The sequence below is a fragment of the Rhincodon typus genome, chromosome 24 (assembly GCF_021869965.1).
Source record: "Rhincodon typus isolate 14 chromosome 24, sRhiTyp1.1, whole genome shotgun sequence".
NCBI lineage: Eukaryota > Metazoa > Chordata > Chondrichthyes > Orectolobiformes > Rhincodontidae > Rhincodon > Rhincodon typus.
The window spans coordinates 11719397-11738212 of NC_063355.1; the positions used below are offsets into that span (position 1 = coordinate 11719397).

The 18816-nt window shown below is 45.9% G+C and overlaps 1 protein-coding gene across 2 annotated transcripts in view; it reads left to right on the forward strand.

The window, feature by feature from the left end:
• susd2 (sushi domain containing 2) overlaps positions 1-18816 on the forward strand; it is a 109829-nt gene that overhangs the window by 11812 nt on the left and 79201 nt on the right. For both annotated transcript variants that reach the window (XM_020513477.2, XM_048611180.1), the window contains exon 2: positions 16463-16667. In XM_020513477.2, coding sequence (XP_020369066.2) covers positions 16463-16667 — 205 coding nt within the window. The remainder of the gene's footprint in view (positions 1-16462; positions 16668-18816) is intronic.

Below are 18816 nucleotides of genomic sequence, written 5' to 3' on the forward strand. Positions count from 1 at the left end.
CCTTATGGGTGCTCCACAGTGAGTCTATCTGCAGCTCCAGGTGCTCCATACAGCAAATCGGAGCTGCAGCTGAACACACTTTCTGCATACGTGGTCTCAGTGAAGACTGGAAACATCCCTGATTTCCTACATATTGCAGGAGAAGAAGATAAGAACCAGGAACAGGAGTAGGCCATCTGGCTCTTCAAGCCTGCTCTGCCATTCAATAAGATCATGTTGATCTGTTCATGGACTCAATTCCACTTACCAACCCTCTCATCATAACCCTTAATTCGTTTGTAATTCAAAAAATTATCTATCTTAGCTTTAAAAAAATAAGGTAGCCTCAACTACTTCACTGGGCGGAGAATTGCACTGATTGACGTTTTGGGTGAAGACGTTCCTCCTCAATTCAGTTCTACGTCTGGTCCCCTTTATTTTGAGGCTATGCCCTTTTGTTCTAGTTTCATCCGCCAGTGGAAACAACCTCCCTGCTTTTATTTTATCTATTCCCTTCATCATTTCATATGTTTCTATAAGATCCCCCTTCATTCTTCCAAATTCCAATGAATATAATCCCAGTCTACTCAGCCTATCCTCATAATCCAACCCTCTCAACTCTGGAATCAACCTAGTGAATCCCCTCTTCAACCCCTCCAGTGCCAGTACATCCTTTCTCAAGAAAGAAGATCAACATCAGCACACAGTACTCCAGGTGTGGCCTCACCAGTCCCTATACAGCTGTAATATAACCTCCCTGCTGTTAAAGTCAATCCCTCGAGCAATGAAGGACAATATTCCATTTGTCTTCTTAATTACCTGTTGTACCTGCAAACCAACCTTCTGTGATTCATGCATAAGGACACCCAGGACCCTCTGCACAGCAACATGTGGCAATTTTCTACCGTTCAAGTAATAGTCCCTTTTACTGTTATTCCTACCAAAATGGATGAAGCATTCCATGGGGTTGTGTTCTCCTGCCATTGTGAACCTTGTAGAATAAATCAACTTCCTCAACTACAGACAATAATCCAGGAACTGATTGCACACCATTATCTACCAGTTACCAAACTCAGGTCTCTCACTCCCACTCTCTATTCGTAGCAGACTACAACTACAAAAAGTAAGCACCTTATCTCTTTGCAGACATTACTCACTCAGTGTGCAAACCTGGTCCCTGAGCAGCCAAGCTTAGCTCGTAACATCACCTCTGGAGCTCCGCCCCTAGATTCACCCCCAGTTTTGCTCTGACTGACCCTGTTCCTCAGGGATTTATCCTGCTGTTCACCCCCAGGTTTGCTCTGACTGACCCCGCTCCTCAGGGATTTATCCTGCTGTTCACCCCCAGGTTCGCTCTGACTGACCTCGCTCCTCAGGGATTTATTCTGCTGTTCACCCCCAGGTTCGGTCTGACTGACCCCGTTCCTCAGGGATTTATCCTGCTGTTCACCCCAGGTTCGCTCTGTCTGACTTTGTTCCTCAGGGATTTATCCTGCTGTTCACCCCTAGGTTCGCTCTGACTGACCCCCTTCGTCAGGGATTTATCCTGCTGTTCACCCCCATGTTCGTTCTGACTGACCTCGCTCCTCAGGGATTTATCCTGCTGTTCACCCCCAGGTTCGCTCTGACTGACCCTGTTCCTCAGGGATTTATCTGCTGTTCACCCCACGTTCGCTCTCCTTTGCCCTGTTGCTGTTGTACTCGACCTGAACTCTGCAGGTCCAGTTCCTCGATCTGCTTGCAGACTTTGTCTGAGCAGTCACTAAATCCTCTGTGTTCTCTGTAAGGATAGCAACATTCCTTGCCAAATCTGGGGACTCATTACAAAACCCCCAGAAGCACTCAGTAGGACATCTGCAAACTTTACTGCTGCAAGGCTTTAGTTCAAATCACCTTAGCAGCTGATAAAGGCTGGTTCTTTGGCAGGCAGTGGGGGTGGGGGCAGAGGGGAGGGGTTCGGTAGGACCAGACAGGAGCCCGATTGATGCATGTCTGAAAGACGAACAATTGCACTCGGTGGACCAAGTTTGGAATAACTGCATTAGATCAGTCACAACGATGGTTTGGCCTTTTGACAAGGCCAAGTAGGATACTTCTGGTACACCCATTGCACACATGACAGATTGCCTTCCACCCACATTCAAAGTCAGGGTTGATGCTTGAGCCAAGCTGAAGGGAGCTGGAAGCCACTCATCCCACAGGGAGGGTGTCCAGAGCTATGAACTAAAATGGAGCTAGGGAGCCAAATTTGATGACTAAGGTTTTCTCTGCTGTGATCGTTTGCTCACCATTTCCATTTCGACCAGTCTCCTCTTTCTACCCGCTCCTTGTCTTGTAAGAACCACTCCAAATTTCTGTGAGAATGCCACACTAATGATTCTTTGACTCACTGAACATGGATGATACTCGCACTTCACAAATACTGCCACCTACCTACGTCATGCTGGGTACAACATCCCACTCAGCTAATTTCCCACTCCCTGTCAATCCCCAGTGCATTGTTTTAAAAGTCTTCCTGGCACTCACAAATATATACACTCTTCCAGACCTCCTTTTCCCATGCAGCCTGCATCTCTACTGTCAGTGGTGGCAAATTCACCCATCATGCCCTGCATTGCCCACAATCCCTCTGTCTTTTCACATCTTTCACCTCACTTATCTCTCAATGGTGCTTTCATCATCTTTCCTGCTATCCCTCCTAATTCTATTTGCAACTGCGAAGTACCTTAGAACAGTCTTATATATAAAAGATGCAATATTCATGCAGCTGAGATAGTAGGAACTGCCGATGCTGGAGAATCTGAGATAACAAGGTGTAGAGCTGGATGAACACAGCAGGCCAAGTAGCATCAGAGGAGCAGGAAAGCTGATGTTTTGGGTCTGGAGATAGTAGGAACTGCAGATGCTGGAAAATCTGAGAGAACAAGGTGTAGAGCTGGATGAACACAGCAGGCCAAGCAGCATCATATTTGGGTCTGGACCCTTCTTCAGAAATGGGGGAGGGGAAGGGGATTCTGAAATAAATAGGGAGAGAGGGGGAGGCAGATGGATGATGGATAAAGGAGAAGATAGGTGGAGAGGAGACAGACAGGTCAAGGAGGCGGGGTTGGAGGCAGTAAAGGTGAGTGTAGGTGGGGAGTTTGGATGGGGGTTGGTCAGTCCAGGGAAGACGGACAGGTCAAGGAGGCGGGATGAGGTTGGTAGGTAGGAGGTGGGGGTGGGGCTTGAGGTGGGACGAGTGGATAGGTGGGAGGAAGGACGGACAGGTTAGGGAGGCAGGGACGAGATGGGCTGGTTTTGGGATGCGGTTGGGAGAAGGGAGATTTTGAAGCTTGTGAAGTCCACATTGATACCATTGAGCTGCAGGGTTCCGAAGCGAAATATGAGGTGCTGTTCCTGCAACCTTCGGATGGCATCGTTGTGGCACTGCAGGAGGCCCAGGATGGACATGTCATCCAAGTAGTGGGAGGGGGAGTTGAAATGTTTCGCGACTGGGAGGTGCAGTCGTTTGTTGCGAACCGAGCGTATGTGTTCCACAAAGTGGTCCCCAAGCCTCCGCTTGGTTTTCCCGATGTAGAGGAGGCCACAACGGGAACAGCGGATGCAGTATACCACATTAGCAGATGTGCAGGTGAACATCTGCTTGATGTGGAAAGTCTTCTTGGGGCCTGGGATGGGGGTGAGGGAGGAGGTATGGGGGCAGGTGTAGCACTTCCTGCGGTTGCAGGGAAAAGTGCCAGGTGTGGTGGGGCTGGAGGGGAGTGTGGAGCGGACAAGGGAGTCACGGAGAGAATGGTCCCTCCGGAAGGCAGGTAAGGGTGGGGAGGGATAAATGTCTTTGGTGGTGGGGTCGGATTGCAGATGGCAGAAGTGTCGGAGGATTATGCATTGGATCCGGAGGTTGGTGGGGTGGTACGTGAGGACGAGGGGGATTCTGTTTTCGTTGTTATTGCGGGGAGGGGGTGTGAGGGATGAGTTGCGGGAAATGCGAGAGACACGGTCGACGGGGGGAGGTTGTGGTCCTTGAAGAACGAGGACATCTGGGATGTCCGGGAGTGGAGGTGTATTCTAGGTAGCTGTGGGAGTCGGTCAGCTTGAAATGGATATCAGTTTCCAGGCTGTAGGAAGTGGGAGGATTTGAAGGAGATGCCTCCGCTGCACCTGCTCCCGAGATGAGGCATTCCACTCCCGGACATCCCAGATGTCCTCGTTTTTCAAGGACCGCAACTTCCCCTCCACAGTGGTCGAAAATGCCCTCCACCATGTCTCTCACATCTCTCTCCGACCACTCTCTCCGTGACTCCCTTGTCCGCTCCACATTCCCCACCAGCCCCACCACTCCCGGCACTTTTCCCTGCAACCGCAGGAAGTGCTACACCTGCCCCTACACCTCCCCCCTCACCCCCATCCCAGGCCTCAAGAAAACCCTCCACATTAAACATTATGTTCACCTGCACATCTGCTAATGTGGTATACTGTATCCGCTGTTCCCGTTGTGGTCTCCTCTACATCGGGGAAACTAAGCGGAGGCTTAGGGACAGCTTTGCGGAACACCTACGCTCGGTTCGTGACAAATAACTGCACCTCCCAGTCGCGAACCATTTCAACTCCCCTTCCCACTCCTTGGATGACATGTCCATCCTGGGCCTCCTGCAGTGCCACAACGATGCCACCCGAAGGTTGCAGGAACAGCACCTCATATTTCGCTTCGGAACCCTGCAGCCCAATGGTATCAATGTGGACTTCACAAACTTGAAAATCTCCCCTCCCCCTACCGCATCCCAAAACCAGCCCATCTCGTCCCCGCCTCCCTAACCTGTCCTTCCTCCCACCTATCCCCTCCTCCCACCCCAAGCCCCACAGCCCACCTCCTACCTACTAACCTCATCCTGCCTCCTTGACCTTCCGCCCTCCCTGGACTGACCTATTCCCTCCCTAACTCCCCACCTACACTCACCTTTACTAGCTCCATCCCTGCCTCCTTGACCTGTCCGTCTCCTCTCCACCTATCTTCTTCTCTATCCATCTTCCATGCGCCTCCCCCTCTCTCCCTATTTATTTTCGGAGTGGGATAAGGTGCAAAAGATGCATCTTCGGAAAAGCTGTTTGCAATTTTCTATTGAATGCTTCAGGGCTGAACAAAGCAGGTTTGAAGTCAAATATAAACTGAAGACTAACACTGACTGTTCACATAAGCAGACTTATTTTTTACAAACATTGATACAGAGTTGATATTGGGAATGACACCAGTATAACCAGCTCCCATTGAAGTTTAGCAGTATTGTGATTAATGATTCAATTATTGTTTGTTTAGTTATGTTAATCCTGTGTTGACTGATCTACGTGCACTGTGTGTGATTAGTTAAGATTAGGTGTGGATTCTGGGGAATGCAAGCAAACTATAGAGAGAGCTGGAAGATAGAGTGAAATATGCAGTGGACATGTTCAAGCGCCAAAAATAAAACTTGTTACACAAAGGCTGTGATCTCTGCATGGGTTGAGCCATAAAATATAGAAGGTATGGTATTAACACTGGCAAATTCCAACCCTCCCAACATCCAGGGCATTAGCATTAATCAGAAACTAAACTGTCCCAGCATTATAAATGCTGTGAGCATCAGAACAGAACAAAGTCTGGGAATTCTACAATGAATAATTCCCTTCCTGCATCCCCAAAGACTGTCCACCATCTACAAGGTAGAAATCAGGAGTGTGATGGAATACTGTCCACTTAATTGGATGAGTTGCAGCTTCAACAACACTCAGGAAGCTTGATATCATCCAGGACAAAGCAGCTCACTTGTATGGAGACCCAACCTACGCCTTCACAATTCACTCCCTCCATCACTTGTACATAAAGGCTGTAGCATATAGTATTTACAAGATGTATTTCAGTAATTTGCCAAGATTCCTGCACGACACCTGCCAAACCCATGGCCTCCAACACCTAGAAAGACAAGGGCAACAGATAAAGTCATAGAGATGTACAGCATGGAAACAGACCCTTTGGTCCAACTCATCCATGCCGACCAGATATCCTAAATTAATCTAGTCCCATTTGCCAGCATTTGGCCCATATCCCTCTAAACCCTTCCTATTCATTTACCCATCCAGATGACTTTTAAATGTTGTAATTATACCAGCCTCCACCACTTCCTCTGGTAGCTCATTCCATTCATGCACCACCCTCTGTGTGAAAAAGTTGCCCCTTTGGTCCCTTTTAAATCTTTCCCCTCTCACCTTAAACCTATGGCCTCCAGTTCTGGACTCCCCTACTCTGGGGAAAAAAGATCTGGTCTATTCACCCTATCGAGGCCCCTCATGATTTTATAAACTTCTATGAGGTCACCCTCAGCCTCTGATGCTCCAGGGAAAATAGCCCCAGCCTATTCAGCCTCTCCCTATAGCTCAAACCCTCCAACCCTGGCAACATCAGTGGAAATCTTATCCGTACCCTTTCAAGTTTCACAATATCCTTCCGATAGCAGGGAGACCAGAACTGCCCGCAGTATTCCAAAAGTGACTTAACTAATGTCCTGTGCAGCCACAACATGACCTCCCAACTCCTATGCTCAGTGTACTGAACAATAAAGGTGTGAATACCAAACACCTTCTTCACTACCCTGTCTACCTGTGACTCCACTTTCAAGGAGCTATGAACCTGCACCCCAAGGATTACCAACTGCAAACCATGCACCAGCCTGATTTGGAACTATATCACCATTCTTCAACCATTACCGGATTATTATGGTGCATCTTCTTTCATGAAAGCACTGAGAATTATCTACACGATATGGAGTCCAGTGGTTCAAGAAAACAGCTCACCACTACCTTATCAAGGGCCAATAGGATTGGCAATCTAAATGCTGGCCCAGCCAATGATACTCACTTCCCATGAACAGGTATATATGAAGAAAGCAACAGGCAGTAACCAGTAAAAAGGAAGTTTTCTCACTCCACCAGGCTTCCTGATGATGGAGAAATAGTTTACTTTTTCCTGTGCGTCTTAGTAGGTAAAATGACAAGCAAATTATCACTGACCTTCATCTTTGCTAAAAGGAAACTAGAATCATAGAGCCCCTACAGTGTGGAAACAGACCATTTGGCCCCACAGGTCCACACTGCCCCTCCAAAGAGCATCCCACCCAGATCTATTTCCCATGTCCAACAACCTAACCCAAACATCTGTGGGGACTATGGGCAATTTAGCATGGCCAATCCACCTACGCCGCACATCTTTGGACTGTGGAAAGAAACCAGAGCACCTAGAGAAAGCCCATGCATATACAGGGAGAATGTGCAAACTCCACACAGACAGTCACCCAAGGCTGGAATTGAACCCAGGTACCTAGCACCGCAAGGCAGTAGTGCTAACCACTGAGCCACCATGCTGCCCTATCTTGTACAGGCAGCGTTTGCGGTACTGCTCTAGTGCCTAGAGGTACCTGCTGTAGACAGTCCACGTCTCAGAGCCGTATAGAAGGGTGGGAAACACCACAGCTCTGTGAGCCATGCTCTTAGCGTTGGATCTTATATTGTTGCTCTCAAACACTCTTTTCCTCAGGCTGTGCCAGCACACTGAACGTGGCGCTGTATCTCTTCATCAATAGCCATGTAACCAGACATCAACCAACACCTGCTTGAAAATTTTGCCAGGGTAACTGGTCAAACCTATGAGTTTCAACACAAGTATTTGAATCAACTTCTACAATAGTTCTTAACACTTTCAGTTGAAGGATACTTTTTCAAAGGGTTTAATAATTATTGACATGCTTTGAAATAGCGTTGTGGTTGAATAGTTCATTACACGGTACCTTCCTGCTCTTACTGGAATGGTATTAGACTCAGACCCTTCTCACTTTGGGAATTCAGGAGAGACTTTACACCTTCCACCTTGTGACAGAACGGCTGAGTGGAAGAGAGATAACAAGGTGTAGAGCTGGATGAACACAGCAGGCCAAGCAGCATCATAGGAGCAGGAAGGCTGACGTTTTGGGCCTAGACCCTTCATCAGAAATGGGGGAGGGGAAGGGGGTTCTGAAATAAATAGGGAGAGAGGGGGAGGCGGATAGAAGATGGATAGAGGAGAAGATAGGTGGAAGACTTCTGTTTACTGCCCTGTCTACTTTCTGGCACATGGCATTCAAGCAACTGTGACTCAGCTAGCAACTGGAGTGGACATGGGCATGCACCCAGCCTAGGCTGTCATAGCAGCCTGTCACATTCACATCATTTCACACAAGTTGATACTTTTAATCTTGCTGTCGTCAGAACTAGGATGCAAGAAATAGACTTGCCAAAAAAGAAGAAAGACACCATTTATACAGTGTGGGAGAAGAGTGCTGATGAGTTGGATCATCATTGGTTTGGTAACATGGAAAGACCAGTTATCTGTCAATCTTAATCCTCAGAGCAGGCAGGTTGAATCTGATTGGTCAGGTCTGAGAATTAAGATTGATGGATAACATTTTGCTGCATTATCATCTTTTTCTCATAGAGTGGTGTCTCTTTTCTCAAGTCTGTTTCTTGTGTCCTGGTTCTGAAGGGTGCAAGATGAAAAGCTCCATTACTTGTCTCTTGGTGGCACAGTGGCTCAGTGGTTAGCACTGCTGCCTCATAGTGCCAGGGACCTGGGTTCAATTCCACCCTCAGGTGTGTGGAGTTTATACGTTCTCTCTGTGTCTGTGTGGGTTTCCTCCGGGTGCTCCAGTTTCCTCCCACAGTCCAAAGGTGTGCAGGTGAGGTGGATTGGCTATGATAAATTGCCTGTAGTGTCCAGGGATGGGTCTGGATGGGATGCTGCAAGGGTTGGTGTTGACTTGTTGGGCTAAAGGGCCTGTTTTCACACTGTAGGGATTCTATGATGAATGTTTAAGTTCTGTAATACAAGCTTTTATTGATATGACCTCTTTCAGAATTATGAAAATCATTACTCCTGCTGTTTCCCACACAGGACTGTAGCAGGAAGGCTGGGAATTTGGTAACGACTGCCCTTCCTGTAAAACTAATGGACTGCAAATAAAGAGGGCTCTGTGAAAGGTGGAAGATCCGCTTGAGCAGATTACCATTTGGTGGACGCACTCAAAAATCTATCCTTGTTCTTCACATTGACCTGAACAACAGCAATTTATACCTGCTGAGTGTTTCTGGCAGTTACTGTTCTTGTATCACTAAAAAACAGATCCCCGCCTCTTCGACCTGTTTGTTTCCTCTCCACCTATCCTCTCCTCTATCCATCTTCTATCCGCCTCCCCCTCTCTCCCTATTTATTTCAGAACCCCCTTCCCCTCCCCCTTTTCTGATGAAGGGTCTAGGCCCGAAACGTCAGCCTCTCTGCTCCTATGATGCTGCTTGGCCTGCTGTGTTCATCCAGCCCTGCACCTTGTTATCTAAAGAGGATCATACCAATAAGTTGCCTGAAAACTGTGGAATAAAAAAAACAACTCTGCCTTCTTACTGATCAAGTAACAATACAGTAGTTGAAATTGAGTCAATGTTCTGCCCATTGGTACGTCATCAAACCAGAGTCCACTCTGCCCTATCAGGTAAATAGACCAGATCCCAGAGCACTATTCAAAGAAGAGTGCATTAAATCTCTTGATTTAATGCAACAATATAAAGTTGTCTGATGTTGGGCATTTGAGAAAGAGATATAGACCATCACAGCCTAAGGACATCCCAAAGTACTTTACAGCCAAAGAAATGCTTTTGAAATGTATTTTGGTACCTGCATGGGCCCAAGCTATGCCTGCTGCTTCATAGGATACATGGAACAGTCCCTCTTCCGCTGCTACACTGGCACTATCCCTCACCTCTTCCTCCGCTACATCGATGACTGTATTGGCGCTGCCTCATGCTCCCACGAGGAGCTTGAACAGTTTATCAACTTTACTAGCCCCTTTCACCCCAAGCTCAAGTTCACCTGGACCATCTCTGATGCCTCTCTCTCCTTCCTGGATCTCTCTGTCACCATCTCTGGTGACCACCTCGAAACCAGTATCTATTTTAAGTCCACTGACACCCGCAGCTACCTAGAATACACCTCCTCTCACCAACCTTCCTGCAAGAATGCGATCTCCTATTCCCAATTCCTCCGCCACATCTGGTACCAAGATAGGGCGTTACACTCCCGCACATTCCAGACGTCCTTCTATTTCAAGGACCACAACTTCCCTCCTCTGGTCATCAAAAATGCCCTCGACCGCATCTCTTGCTTTTCCTGCACTTCTGCCCTCAAACCCCCTCCCCCCAACAAAAATAAAGACAGAATCCCCCTTGTCCTCACATATCACCCTACTAACCTCCGCATCCAAAGTATCATTCTCTACCGCTTCCGCCACCTGCAATCTGACCCCACAATCAAGGATATATTTCCCTCTCCACCGCTATCTGCCTTTCATAGGGACCGCTCTCTCCGCATCTCCCTCATCTGCTCCACACTCCCCACTAACCCCACCACCACCGGCACCTTTACCTGCAACCACAGGAAGTGCTACACCTGCCCCTACACCTCTCCCCTCATCTCCAGCCAAGGAACCAAACAAACCTTTCAGATCAGATAGGGGTTCACCTGCACATCCGTCAACTTGATCTACTGCATCTGCTGATCCCGATGGGGCGTCCTCTACATTGGTGAGACCCAGTGGAGACTTGGACACCGTCTCGTAGAGCACCTGCACTCTGTTTGCGACAAACAAGAACACCTTCCAGTCGCGAACTAATTCAACTCCCCCTCCCACTCCCTGGGTGACATGTCCATCCTGGGCCTCCTCCAGTGTCAAAATGACACCACCTGCAAACTGGAGGAGCAGCACCTCATATTCCGCCTTGGGAGCCTACAGCCCAATGGCCTAAATGTGGATTTTACCAATTTCAAAATCTCCCCATCCCCAGCCTCATCCCATCACCAACCCTCCCTGACGCAAACTGTCCGTCTTCTCACCCACCTATCCGTCCCTCCCACCTCACTGACCAATCCCCACCACTGCCTACCTGCACTCACCTATCACCATCCCACCTATCTTCCCCAGCCCCCACCCCTCCTCTTTCTATTTATTTCAGAGCCCCCTTTCCCCTCCCCCATTTCTGAAGAAGGGTCCCGACCCGAAACGTCAACTTTCCTGCTCCTCTGAAGCTGCCTGGCCTGCTGTGTTCCTCCAGCTCCACATTGCGTTGTCTCTGACTCCAGCATCTGCAGTTCTTACTATTTCTTTTGAAAAGTAGTACTGGTTTAAGGTCTTAGCAAAAATTTGTAGCTCAGGTTGTGGATGCAGTTGTTCATTGGCTCGCCGAGTCGGTTGTTCTGTAGTGTGCAGACGTTTCGTTCCCATTCTAGGCAACACCATCAGTGCGACCTCTAATCGAAGCATTGGTGTTCTGCTCCGTTCCGAATTTACATGATACCCTGGTGCAGTGAGTCTTGTCACTCCTGGTTCTGTTTTTCAGCAGTAGTCTGTGTTCGACCGTATTCGACTTGAACAAAGTCACTCTACAAACGAATGACAGACTTGCAAGGAAATTTCTGGAGGCCTGGTTCTCAACAGGGGACCCCATTAACAAACACATGGAAATAGACCCCTGCTCAGAAACAGAACCAGAAGTGACAAGACCCACCAGTCTAGGGGATCATATAAATTCAGAATGGAGTAGAACGCCAATGCTTCGATTAGAGGTTGCACTGATGATGTTGCCCAGAATGGGAATGAAATGTCTGCACACCATGGAGCAACTGGCTAGGTGAGTAGTCACTGTTGACAATGTAGGAAATATGATAAATGATTTGGACGCAAATAGCTTCCACAAACGGTAATATGAGAATGGCTGGATAATCCATTTAAATCATGTTAGTTAAGGGCTAAATGTTGACCTGGGCACTCAAGGCAATCAGCCTTGAAGTGATGCGGAGGATGAAATGATGTGTTCAAAGGAAACAAAAGCAGAAATTGCTGGAGAAACTCAGCAGGTTTGGCAGCATCTGCGGAGGGAAAACAGACGTTGATGTCGTTAGAGGAGGTGTGAAAGACAGAATCATGAGTAAGTGTAAATGATACCAGGTAGAAACAAAACCTGCAAAATGAAGTAAAACTAAATGTGGGGAAGGGGATAACTTCTAAAATTGCTGAAATCAGTGTTGACTCTGGAAGGCTATAAAGTGCTCAGTTAAAAGGTGAGGTGCTGTTGTTTAATCTTGCATTGAGCTTCATTCAAACACTGCAGCAGGCCAAAGGCAGAAAGGGAATAACGTGGAGAATTAACATGAGTGATTGGAAGCTCAAGGTCATGATTTTGAACCGAATCCAGGTGAAGTGGTCACCCACTCTGCGTTTGGTCTTGCCAGTGTGCAGAAATTAATTGTGATCAGTGAACGTAATCCACTAACATTCAGGTAGCTCTGCTATAATGCGTGTTTCGTTAATGCAAATTGGTGGAGCATGGTTGATGAATAGTGTACGCTGTTTGGATAACACAAACTTTCTGCTGTATAAGTATAGAGGTTTTCTATAGTGATTTCACTATAACGCGATTTTCTATAGTGCGAGGTCACACAGAATGCAACTATTGTGTTATAGGAGAACTAATTGTAAAAGTAAAACACTGCAGATGCTCGAACTTTTCTAAAAATTGAAATGGAATGGGGTACCGGGACAGATAGCATGAGGTTATGCTGATGGAGAGAGAGAGGTTGAGCTAGTGGAAGTGCATAGCACTGAGGGGAGGATCTCAGGATGTTGTGAGAATCGTTGCTCAAGCAGTGTTGTACATCATGGAGATCCTGGATGGATTTAAAACATGAAGGATGGAACTCCAGTTGAATCCACGTGGAATAAGTCAGAGCTGGAGATTATCACTGAGGAAGGAAATTTAAAAGTAGGTTTTGGTAAACACCTAATTGAAGACAAAGAGGGAAATACAAAGCAGTGAAGGTGAACAAGCTGAAAGATTTGAAACGAAATCTTGTTGTAGGGAAGAGCAGAACTTCTTCAAGTTGGCCATAGTAGGAAGAGAAGTGACAGTGAATTAAACACACAAATTAAAAAAAATACAGATGCTGGACCAGTTCCAAAGAAGAGTCACACTGATTTTGAAACTTTAGCTCTTTTTCTCTCTCCACAGATGCTGCCAGAGCTGCTGATTCTCTCAAGCACTTTCTTTTTTACAATTGTATGACAAAATATACTATATTGCCACGACACAAATATACAAATCGCTGTTTCCTCATTAAATGCAACATTTAATGCTCAAGACAAGATAGTTTGCAAGTGAGTCTGTAAACAGCCTATCTAAGGACTAGTTAATATAACAAACAAAGAACACAGAAAATTACAGCACAGGAACAGGCCGTTTGGCCCTCCAAGCCTGCACTGATCCAGATCCTCTATCTAAACCTGTTAACTATTTTCCAAGGATCTGTATCCCTCTGCTCCCTGCCCATTCATGTATCTGTCTAGATACATCTTAATGACGCTATCGTGCCTGCCTCTACCAACTCCGCTGGCAACGCGTTCCAGGCACCCACCACCCTCTGTGTAAAGAACTTTCCACACATATCTCCCTTAAACTTTTCCCCTCTCACCTTGAAATCGTGATCCCTAGTAATTGAGTCCCCCGCTCTGGGAAAAAGCTTCTTGTTATCCACCCTGTCCATACCTCACATGATTTTGTAGACCTCAATCAGGTCCCCCCTCAACCTCCGTCTTTCTAATGTAAATAATCCTAATCTACTTAACCTCTCTTCATAGCTAGTGCCTTCCATACCAGGCAACATCCTGGTGAACCTCCTCTGCACCCTCTCCAAAGCATCCACATCCTTTTGGTATTGTGGTGACCAGAACTGTATGCAGTATTCCAAATGTGGTCGAACCAAAGTCCTATACAACTGTAACATGACCTGCCAACTCTTGTACTCAATACACCGTCCGATGAATGAAAACATGCCGTATGCCTTCTTGACCACTCTATCGACCTGCGTTGCCACCTTCAGGGTACAATGGACCTGAACACCCAGATCTCTCTGTGTATCAATTTTCCATTTACTGTATAGTTCGCTTTTGAATTGGATCTTCCAAAATACATCACCTCGCATTTGCCTGGATTGAATCCATCTGCCATTTCTCCGCCCAAATCTCCAATCTATCTATATTCTGCTGCATTCTCCGACAGTCCCCTTCACTATCTGCTACTCCACCAATCTTAGTGTCATCTGCAAACTTGCTAATCAGACCATCTATACCTTCCTCCAGATCATTTATGTATATCACAAACAACAGTGGTCCCAACACGGATCCCCGTGGAACACCATTGGTCACAGTTCTCCATTTTGAGAAACTCCCTTCCAATACAACTCTCTGTCTCCTGTTGCCCAGCCAGTTCTCTATCCATCTAGCTCGTACACTCTGGACCCCATGCGACTTCACTTTCTCCATCAGCCTACCATGGGGAACCTTATCAAATGCCTTACTGAAGTCCATGTGTATGACATCTACAGCCCTTCCCTCATCTATCAACTTTGTCACTTCTTCAAAGAATTCTATCAAGTTGGCAAGACATGACCTTCCCTGCACAAAACCATGCTGCCTATCACTAATAAGCCCATTTTCTTCCAAATGTAAATAGATCCTATCCCTCAGTATCTTCTCCAGCAGCTTCCCCACCTCTGACGTCAGGCTCACCGGTCTATAATTACCTGGATTATCCTTGCTACCCTTCTTAAACAAGGGGACAACATTAGCAATTCTCCAGTCCTCCAGGACCTCACCCATGCTCAAGGATGCTGCAAAGATATCTGTTAAGGCCCCAGCTATTTCCTCTCTTGCTTCCCTCAGTAACCTGGGATAGATCCCATCTGGACCTGGGGACTTGTCCACCCTAATGCCTTTTAGAATACCCAACACTTTCCCTTTCCTTATGCCAACTTGACCTAGAGTAATCAAACATCTATCCCTAACCTCAACATCCGACATGTCCCTCTCCTCAATGAATACCGACGCAAAGTACTCATTAAGAATCTCACTCATTTTCTCTGACTCCTCGCATAACTTCCCTCCTTTGTCCTTGAGTGGGCCAATCCTTTCTCTAGTTACCCTCTTGCTCCTTATGTACAAATAGAAGGCTTTGGGATTTTCCTTAACCCTGTTTGCTAAAGATATTTCATGGCCCCATTTAGCCCTCTTAATTCCTTGTTTCAGATTGGTCCTGTTTTCCCGATATTCTTCCAAAGCTTCATCTGTTTTCAGTTGCATGGGCCTTATATATGCTTCCTTTTTCCTCTTGGCTAGTCTCACAATTTCACCTGTCATCCATGGTTCCCTAATCTTGCCCTTTCTATCCTTCATTTTCACAGGGACATGTCTGTCCTGCACTCTAATCAACACCTCTTTAAAAGCCTCTTACTCATCAAATAAGCTGTGTTTAATTTTGAAATGCTACAGAAAAGGGAGAGGGTGTTGGGGGTGACAGAGATGTAGACCAGAATGTTTTAGAGAGATCAGTCCCTTTGGAATGATAAAAGCAGAGGGCAGGGATAGCTGTGTTTGGTGGTGGCATCACTTGGAGGTGGAAAAATTGGCAAAGGATGTGCTTAATACAGAGACTGTTGGTGTAGAAGATGAAGGCAGGAAGAACGTGATAGTTATTCTGGGAAGTGGGGAAGAGGCTTGAGCAGAAGGGAGTGAAATAGAACAGACATGGTTGAGGGCTTTTTAAAAATTTATTTGTGGGATGTGGGCATTGTTGGCTGGTCAGCATTTATTGTCCATCCCTAGATGCCCTTGAGAAGGTGGTGGTGAGCTGCCTTCTTGAGCCACTGCAGTCCATGTGCTGTAGGTTGACCCACAATGCCCGTAAGGAGGGAATTTCAGGATTTGACCCACGAACAGTGAAGGAATGGCAATATATTTCTAGGTCCGGAAGGTGAGTGGCTTGGACGGGAACTTGCAGGTGCTGGTGTTCTCATGTATCTGCTGCCCTTGTCCTTCTAGATGGAAGAGGTCATGGGTTTGGAAGGGGCTGTCTGAGGATCTTTGGTGAATTTCTGCAGTGCATCTTGTAGATGGTACACACTGCTGCTACTGGGCGTCGGTGGTGGAGGGAGCGGATGCTTGTGGATGTGGTGCCAACCAAGTGGGCTGCTTTGTTCTAGATGGTGTCAAGCTTCTTGAGTGTTGTTGGGACTGCACTCATCCAGGCAAGTGGGGAGTATTCCATCACACTCCTGACTTGTGCCTTGTAGAGGACATGCTTTGGGGAGTCAGGAGGTGAGTTACTCGCTGCAGGAGATTGGAATAGAATTCTAACAAGAATCGAAGGTATACGGAAGTGTCGTCAAGTTAATATGTTGGGTGGCGAGAGGATAATAGGCTCATGAAAACCATTGGAAGAGATACTGGCCCTCCAACCAATCCATCCTGTTCCATCACTCGCTTCAATCACGGGAACTTGAAAGTATATGATTCAATCTTGAATATGTCTTTTTTTTCATTTTCAGGTGCTCAGAATTCATGTCAAAACAGTTGTGGACAAAAGCTGGCTGATTGTTCCTGTCACGTGACGTGCGGATCGTTGGCTACATGTTGTCCAGATTACAGGGACTTCTGTCTCCGGGTGTCTCCTCAATCTGGAACCTTAATGGGAGGAGCAGACTTTGTCATTGTTAATGCAACATTTAATGCTCGAGACAAGATAGTTTGCAAGTGAGTCTATAAACAGCCTATCTCAGGACTAGTTAATATTAGGTGTGTTTAATTTTGAATATGCTACAGAAAAACATGGTCATTTTTTTTTCTTTATAATCCGGAGATAAGAATATTTTACAATATAATTAGTGTTATTTCCATAATGTATCATTTGTTAAACGGTTGGGTATAAACTGGATTACAGCTTGGATTAGCCTAATCGCTATTCATCAGGATAGATTTTCAATTGGTTACAAGCTTGATGTAGAATCTGCATTCGCTCCCTGAGGCTCTTTTCACTTTGCCTCCATATGTAAAACAGATATTGCAGATCTAGAACCTGCCTGATTTTCTTTCCCGCTGTTTGTTACAGTTCACCATTTACTCTGGTCGTCTAATTTGGATAATTTTTAATTAATACCTATTTTCAAAAGGCAATGTTGCAAGATCTCAGTTATACCAAATATTGATGCATAGTAGCTATTGCATTGCAATGATACAGAGCCTGGGATGGGAATGAAGTTGTCTGATATGAATCACAGATTTCACAGAATTATTACAATGCAGAAAGAGGCCATTCAGCCCATTTCGTTTCCAAATAAGCATTTCGTTTAGTGCCATTTTCTGGCATTGTCTCTGTAACCCTGCACATTGTTAATTTTCAATGAACAGTCTCTCATTTGAATGTATCAATTGGATCTGCCTTTACTACACTGACAGGAAATGCATTCCAGACGTCACTCCTGACGGCACCTGAAAGCTTTCTCATGCATCTCTTTTCCCAATGACTTTAAATCTGTCATATCCTTTCATGAGTGGTAACTCTCTATTTACCGTGTGTAGTCCTCTCATGAGCTTCATTTCTATTCTCCTTCCTTTCTCTAAGAAAGCACAGTCCTAACCTCGCGAGGTATCTTCACAACTGAAGTTCCTTATCCCTGGAGCCATTCTCATAACTTTTGTGCATTCTCTCCAAAGCATCACATTCTTCTGAAAGTGTGGTGTCTGTAACTGGATGCAATACTCCAGCTGATGCGTAAAATTTTTAAAAAGAAGTTCATTATAACCTCTTTGCTCCTATACTCTGTACCCCTGTTTATACAGCTCAGGATACTGTACGTTTTATGAATCATTCACTCAACCTATTGTGCCACATTTATTTGTGACTTATGCACATATACACCCAATTCCCTGTGTTTCTGAAATCCCTTTAGAGCTCTAACTTTAATTTTATATCATGTCTCCACATTCTTCCCATTAAAATGAATCTCTTCATTTTTTTTACATTGAACTTCATCTGCCATCTGACTGCCTATTCCACCAACTTGTATATTTCCTTTTGAAGTTCTGCACTTTCTTCCTCACAAATTACAAAGCTTCCAAGTGTTGTATCAACCACACATATTGAAATTGTGCACTTAAGAACAAGGTTCAGGTCATTAATATATATCAGGAAAAGCAAAGTCCCAGCACTGATGTCTAGTGAACTCCACCACAAACCTTCTTCCAGCTCAAAGAACATCCATGAACAGATATAATGCTTTGTTGTAGATGGAGCAATCCACCTCTTTGGTGTAACTTACAGAAAGCTCTGGAGCTGGGTAATCACTAAGACATTTGTTGCATTGCAGCAAACTAGATCTGGGTTATATGAGTCCGTGTATCTGTACTACTGTTCATGCTAAAATCCCTCCGTATCTCTCCACTGACTGTCCCAGACTGTCTGTGTGTGGCATCATCACACTGGGTGGTGTGAATCATGCTCTTCCAAATATTAACCCCTTGAGGCTCGCATGCATCATCGCCCCTCAAGTCTTCATCCTCATTATTATATTATTACACACATTCATATTTTTACATTTACAAACACACACACACCACCCCATTTCCCACAAGCCTCTGACTTCATAGCTTCACTTGGTTTGGAGGTTTCAAGTCTCTCCCAGAATGTGTTTTTGTTTGACCTGGACGAATGGTAATCTGTGAGGGAAAAAAACAGAGTTAACATTTCAGAACTGAGGAAGGGTCACCGGATCCGAAACGTTAACTCTGTTGTTTTCATTCACAGATGCTGCCAGACCTGCTGAGCTTTTCCAGCAACTTCTGTTTTTGTTCCTGATTTACAGCATCCGCAGTTGTTTCAGTTTTTATTTTGAATGGTAATCTG